The following is a 7,500-nucleotide window of genomic DNA, read 5'->3' on the forward strand; positions in this document are numbered from 1 at the left end:
GTGTGTGTGTGTGTGTGAGCAAGAGGATAAGTGTGTCACATCCATTTAACAAAAAGAGGAGCGAATGAAAGTCAGTCCTCCAACCAACTACCCATTTTAGCTACACACCACGTCTACAACACACACTCACACACACACAGTGAGACACACACACACACACACACACACACACGCACGCACACAGTGAGACATGCAGCTCATGAGAAGAAGGGAAAGAAATGAAAAGATAACAAAGACATGCAGAAGAGCCCCAACCGCCTGGCTACCACGACCGGACTCTGTGTGTGTGTGTGTTTGTGTGTGTGTGTGAGTGTGAGTGTGAGTGTGAGTGAGTGAGAGAGCGTGTGTGAGTGAGTGAGTGAGTGAGTGCGAGAGAGCGTGTGTGTGTGAGTGTGAGTGTGAGTGAGTGTGAGTGTGAGTGTGAGTGTGAGTGTGAGTGTGAGTGTGAGTGTGAGTGAGAGTGAGAGTGAGTAAGTAAGTGAGTGAGTGAGAGAGCGTGTGTGAGTGAGTGAGTGAGTGAGTGAGTGCGAGAGAGCGTGTGTGTGTGAGTGTGAGTGTGAGTGTGTGTGTGTGTGTGTGTGCAATGAGCACAAGCAAAACCACGAGGAGAGCCAGGACAGAATATGGGGTGTTTGTGTGTCTACATAATGTAGTGTGTGGCCTTACCTCTGACGTTGACGGTGACCTGGTTTTTGCCGATGCCCAATCGGTTGCGGACCTCGCAGATGAAGGTGGTGTTGACGGTTTCGTCCACCTTCAGAACCTTCAGCTTGTTCTCTGTGACCTGGACGGTGTCTGGCATGTGGCCGGTCAGCCTGGGGACAACACACACAGCAATGGTGTTGTTGTTGTTTTTATTATAAATAATGATTTCTTCATGATTTTCCTCAGAATACATTTGCTTTCCTTCAAGGTTGGATTTCCCTTCATTGATATTACAGTGAATCACCAACAGATTGTTTTTATGTTATTTTTAGTCAACTTTACCAAAGGTGGCAATAATTCTGGAGTGTACTGTATATGTGTGTGTGTGTGTGTGTGTGTGTAAAACTCACATTCTCCAGGTGACTGGGGTGGGGATGGTGTGTGTGTGTGTGTGTGTGTGTGTGTGTAAAACTCACATTCTCCAGGTGACGGTGGTGGGGATGGTGTGTGTGTGTGTGTGTGTGTGTGTGTGTGTAAAACTCACATTCTCCAGGTGACGGTGGTGGAGATGGTGGTGGGGATGGTGTGTGTGTGTGTGTGTGTGTGTGTGTGTGTGTGTGTGTGTGTGTGTGTGTGTGTGTGTGTGTGTGTGTGTGTGTGTGTGTGTGTGTGTAAAACTCACATTCTCCAGGTGACGGTGGTGGGGATGGTGTGTGTGTGTGTGTGTGTGTGTGTGTGTGTGTGTAAAACTCACGTTCTCCAGGTGACGGTGGTGGGGATGGTGTGTGTGTGTGTGTGTGTGTGTGTGTGTGTGTGTGTGTAAAACTCACGTTCTCCAGGTGACGGTGGTGGGGATGGGGTTGCCTTTGGCTTGGCAGGTGAGCTCCACGTTGGTGCGGCCCATGTACCAGTTATCATCGTAGCCCACGATGGACACCATGGGGGGGTCTGGACATAACACACACTTCAGTTAGCACCGCACTGGACCAGGGTGTGTGTGAGTTAGGATGAGTGTGTAGGTTGATTGATGTACATGAATTTAGTAACTAAACCAAACAGACACAATACTAGGGACGACGTTCTCACATACACTTACACACACTCTATGGCAAGCTTCATGGGGAAACTCTCGGCCATAGTACACACACACACACACAATGTCAAGCTTCATGGGGAAGCTCTCGGCCTTAGCACACACACACACACACACACACAGACACACAGACACACACACACAATGTCAAGCTTCATGGGGAAGCTCTCAGGCTTGGCCCAACCACACACAGACACACACACACACACACACAGACACACACACACACAGGCACAGACACAGACTCAAGGGTGAGCTTCATGGGGAAGCTCTTGGGCTTGATCCAACCTCACACACACACAGACATACACACACACACTTACACTCAATGGCGAGCTTCATGGGGAAGCTCTCTGGCTTGGTCTGTGTCCGATGTTCCACCACGCAGCTGATGTCCTTGCCGTTGTCAGCGGGCGTGGGGATCAGTTTGTAGTCGCTGCGGAGAGTCACCGTGTTGTCGCTTTCCTGCGTGGTCGATGTCGTGGCGTTGCCATTGACCGACGTCACCCAGCGTATCTGAGACACCGGGCGGCCGTTAGCGGACGCACACCGAGCCACCACCACCGGCGTATCGCCCGCGACAACCGTTATGTGGGACGCCGAGTTCTTGGGTTTGGCTAAAAGAGAGAGTGAGGAATTGAGGAGTGACGGAGGGAGGGAGAGAGGGAGAGAAGCATTTGTGTGAGACTTTTCTTCCAGTTAAAGGATAAAGACACTTGGAATTGGTGTTTGGAGAGTGGCTAGCTGGTCTTGTGTGTGTGAGTGTGTATGAGTGTGTGTGTGTGTGTGTGTGTGATATGTGTGTGATGTATGAGCGTGTGCATGCTAAGCAGTGGATCGATTTGCTCTGCAGATCCCTGTGGAGTAGCAGCGGGAGCTCCACCCCATTAACACCCAACCCATTCATCTGACAACAGCAGTTAGGCACTCACCTGACACACACACACACACACACACACACACACACACACACACACACACACACACACACACACACACACACACACACACACACACACACACACCTCTGTTCTACACACTGATCAATACTGAGCTGTAGACTACAGAGGACTCCTCATTACTGCCCTCTATAAGGTGCTACAGTTCATACACACACACACTTATTACTGCCCTCCATTGAGAATGAGGAGTCACATGCCGATTTGGGTTGATTTGGGTGGGGTCTGAGCCGGTCGGCCATGATGGTAGGATACTCTATCGGTTGCCACGGGTGACAGCACCCCAAAGACAGTGACACAGATCAGGAAAGACGGCTTGAGAAGTTATCACGGTGTTTAAACTGAGACATTAAGAGAAAATTAAAAAGTTGACTTGAAGTTGACCACCCACCCCTTAATAGATATTGAAGAGTTAACTACGATTTTAGAAAACCTGCTTAGGTGATCGATGTTCAGGCTAGTAATCCTCATGGTTTCCTCTACCGGACATGGATGGACAATGTTGCTCTTCGTTTATTACAATGTAAAGTTGGGTACTCACTCAGGCACGACAGGTTCGTCAGAAAGTAAAATAAATATCACACACAAAACAGCGGTGGCATTACGTGACTACACACGCTAAGGTGAGAGAGCCTGTCTGTTAAGTGACGCGACAGAGAAGCAATAAGTGACAGATCAGATGAGACAGACTCAGGTAACTTACAAGTATGGAAGGCTCTATGTATACAAAAAAATAATAACGTTTTGGTACACAGATGAGTTATATGACAGCGCAAAAAAGAAATGAACAGCGGTCTGCAGTGTGCATATTAGCGACAAAACCACCAACAACCACCACGTGGACATAACCACCACCAATCCTGATTTATGCTATACTACGAGAGCAATGACAGGCAAGCCTAAAGTAAGCCCCTCTCTTTCTTCCTCCCTAATAAACACGTCCATGTTCCATAAGTTAGGCTAGCTACATCAGTCAGCGATGTATACCCCCAGCAGTCAGCATAGAAAGGTTTTTAGCCTACTTCACATGTTAGGGTTATGTATAATATTATTTCACAGAAAAGTAAAAAAACATGGACACCCAGACATGTGAACACACACACGCACACACAGTCCCACACTAACCAAGCATGACGAGGTTGGTGATTCCCTGGGCGTTGCCAGTCGGGTAGGTGGCATACTCGCAGATGTAGCGTCCCTCATCAGTCATCTTGACGTCAGCGATCCGGATGGACGGCGTGTCCAGCGTTGGCGCGATGAAGGTCACTCTGCCCGTGACTGGCGAGTCTGGGTAGCTGGCCCCGAAAGTGGGGTGGTACACGGCGATGTTGATGCGTTCGCCATCCGAAGGCTCAAGGATCCACGACACCTAAAGACACCACAGAGAGAGAGTGTGTGTGAGAGTGTGAAAGTGTGTGAGAGTGTGTGTGAGAGTGTGAAAGTGTGTGTGTGTGTGTGTGTGTGTGTGTGTGTGTGTGTGTGTGTGTGAGAGAGAGAGAGAGAGAGAGAGAGAGGAAAAGAGAAAGAGGGGTGTTGCAACTGCAGGAGACACTCTGGTACCAGTCTTCACTCCCTTAGGACAATAAGACACACACACGCACACACACACGCACGAGTCGCAGGAGATGCAGGAGAGAGAGAGAGTGTGTGAGTGTGTGTGTGTGTGTCTGGTGTGTCTGTCTGTGTGTGTGTGTGGTTAGGGCTTCAGACTTGTAACCGGAGGGTTGCCGGTTCGAACCCCGACCAGTAGGTACGGCTGAAGTACCCTTGAGCAAGGCACCTAACCCCTCACTGCTCCCCAAGCGCTGCTGTAGCAGGCAGCTCACTTTGTCGGGATTAGTGTGTGCTTCACCTCACTGTGTGCTGAGTGGGTTTCACTAATTCACGGATTGGGATAAATGCAGAGACCAAATTTCCCTCACGGGATCAAAAGAGTATATACTTACTTTACTTACTTATGATGTGTTTTGTAACATCCTTAACAGCCCACTTATGATGTGTTTTGTAACATCCTTAACAGCCCTGATGTTGTGCTCTTGGACAGAGAAAGCAAGGAGGTGCTCTAACAGAAATAGGTTGCATATGGACACAACCTTCTATGATAAAACGACTAAAGATCACCCCCTCCTTGCAAATATCAGTGACCTATGCTATGTAAGTTTGGAGCATCGATATTTGGCAGCTTGGGGCAGGATCATCTAAGAGAGAGTCCAAAAAGCATCATCTAAGGGCTGAGCTACACCAGGCATGTAACTGAAGCACTCCGGTCGCGTTGCGTCTGCTGCAACAATTAGCTTCCACTATAATCAAAGGAAGTAGCTACACCAGACGTGATAGTGGCGCGTAAGTTCTGAAAAAAAATAGACCATTAATTTAAAATGGATTTTACGCGTCGCGAACGGAACGCTTCAGTTACGCGCCTGGTGTAGCGTCGCTGTAAGAGTCCTAACAGCTGGAAACATCCTGCTCTACATCAGCTGGGATAGGCAGGAGATGTGTTCTGTACTCATGAGTGAATCCACCTACAGAAAGGATTCAAATGTGTGTGTGTGTGTGTGTGTGTGTGTGTGTGTGTGTGTGTGTGAGTGAGACATCTAAACAGTTTCTCTGACATGAACAAACACACACACGCTCACCTGAGACACTTGGGTACTTCCTGGGTTGACGAACTTGCAAGGCAGCTCCACATTCTGACCTGGATATGACATCACCTCTGGATCCACCTGGATGAGCTGGCCTAGTGCCCCTGGACAGGAAGAGGAGGGGCATGAGAAACAGGAAACAAGAATTTAAAGCTCCAGGCACTTCCTGACGGTCTTTCTGTCAGCAATGAGTCACCCAGCCTCTCTCTCTCTCCCAGCCTCTCTCTCTCCCAACCTCTCTCTCTCTCTCTGTCTGTGTGTGTGTGTGTGTGTGTGCGTGTGTGTGTGTGCGTGTGTGGGATGGGTCCACTGGAAAACAGTAGAGTACATAACACACAACCTAACTAAATGCAATGCGAGGGAGCATCAGCGACAAAGTCCGTTTGATTAATTTTCAATTTCAGTCCTACCTGGACACAAGCGAAGCAGTGCTTGCTTTGTCCCTCACCTTGACTTACTACAGGTGTATCTCAAAAAAGAATATTGTGGAAAAGTCCATTGCCCTGCCCAGACTGAGAGATTAAAGGCTCAGGACTCATTGTGGTGTTTTGACTTAATTATCTATACTTTATTAGAGCTATTCTCAGGTTGACACTTCTATGTTATAAATTCTGCAATGCATATTCTAATATTTTGATATTCTCCATTTTTTGGAGATTAGAATCAGTGTTTCCTCTACGTTCGTTTAAGAATGGCGGCCTGCCATGGCAGAATTAATGTTATTCCTGAATCCTGTCCCTCTCAAGTCATGTTAAATGGTGTGATTAGGGGGGCGCTCTGGCGCAGCATGCTACAGCGCCCGTACCACGTACGGGTCAGAGTGCCCACGGGGACCCAGGTTCGAATCCAACCTGTGGTCATTTCCCGATTCCCACCCCATCTCTCTCTCCCACTTACTTCCCATCACTCTTCACTGTCCTGTCCAAATAAAGGCAAAAAGCCCAAAAAATATACTTAAAAAAAATGTTGTGATTAGCAACTAGAATAAAAGAATCCCGGGGTTGACAACCCCCGACCCCATGTTATTATTATTAGGCTATAGGTTCAAATTAAGCTATAGGCTATATCCTATGCTTATGTTGTATGTAAATAGAGGTTAAGAAAGATATTCTAGTTTTTGTTAATGAAATGCCATCTTTTTCATACTGTAACCTTATATTAAATGTAACCTTCTGCTATTTAGTGTGACTTTTTTTTATTCAGTAGAATAATCTAAATTAAACCAGATAAAGGCTTGAAATATTTCACTTTATGTGTAATGAATCTAGATCTATATACATCTATATAACTTTCTGAAATAAATTATAAAAAACATCTTTTCCATGATATTGTATTTTTTTGAGATGCACCTGCTGAATGAGAACAAAAGCAACGAGGCAAAAGAAGGACATTTCAGGGTTTGGGTGGACAGACATCGCCCACTGCTGCGCATGAAGTTAGTCAAGTCAAGTCACGTTTATTTATAAAGCACTTTAAAAACAACAACAGCTGACCAAAGTGCTGGACAGGCAAGTTAATACGACTTGATAGACAACAAAAAAGACATCAAAAATGAAGATAACAATATTTACAAGCAAGCAAACAAACAAACAAATAAATAAATAAATAAATAAATAAATAAGACAATCAGGCTGTGTTAAAAAGTTAGGGTGGACAGAGATCGCCCACTGCTGCGCATACGGTGTTGGGGTGGACAGAGATCGCCCACTGCTGCGCATGAAGTTAGGACACACTGTGTGAAAGAGAGGGGTGGAGGAGAGATGGGGGGGTTAGAGAGAGGAGGTGTGAAGGAGATAAGGGGGGGAGGAGTAGAGAGGAGAGGGGGATAGAGAGAGCAGAGGGATGGAGGAGAGAAGGGGGGGATAGAGAGAGAAGGGGTGGAGGAGAGGACGGGGGATAGAGAGAGAGGGGGATACAGAGGAGAGAGGGAGTGGTGACAAACAGAAGCTGTGTGTCAGAGATGCTCTACTTTACTCAGCCCCATTGCCTGCAGGTGACGAGCAAACATCATGCACGCGCGCACACACACACTCACACACCCCTGCACACACACACACACACCCGGCCAAACAACCTCATCCATACACACACACTCACAAGGCCAACCAACCCCATCTGCACAAAAGCACATACACACTGGCACAGTAAACCCCACATCATA

General features: G+C 47.3%; 1 protein-coding gene across 3 annotated transcripts in view; it reads right to left on the minus strand.

The window, feature by feature from the left end:
• Positions 1-7,500, minus strand: part of LOC143119250 (nectin-2) — a 111,724-nt gene that overhangs the window by 66,582 nt on the left and 37,642 nt on the right. For all 3 annotated transcript variants that reach the window (XM_076280620.1, XM_076280621.1, XM_076280619.1), the window contains exons 2-6: positions 5,334-5,443; positions 3,823-4,066; positions 2,062-2,355; positions 1,476-1,593; positions 667-815 (exon numbers count right to left, since the gene is read on the minus strand). In XM_076280620.1, coding sequence (XP_076136735.1) covers positions 667-815; positions 1,476-1,593; positions 2,062-2,355; positions 3,823-4,066; positions 5,334-5,443 — 915 coding nt within the window. The remainder of the gene's footprint in view (positions 1-666; positions 816-1,475; positions 1,594-2,061; positions 2,356-3,822; positions 4,067-5,333; positions 5,444-7,500) is intronic.

Source organism: Alosa pseudoharengus, unplaced genomic scaffold (assembly GCF_046254945.1).
Source record: "Alosa pseudoharengus isolate Yale_2024_CS ecotype anadromous, Long Island Sound unplaced genomic scaffold, YU_APseudo_1.1 YU_APseudo_1.1_scf_12, whole genome shotgun sequence".
Taxonomy (NCBI): Eukaryota; Metazoa; Chordata; class Actinopteri; order Clupeiformes; family Clupeidae; genus Alosa; species Alosa pseudoharengus.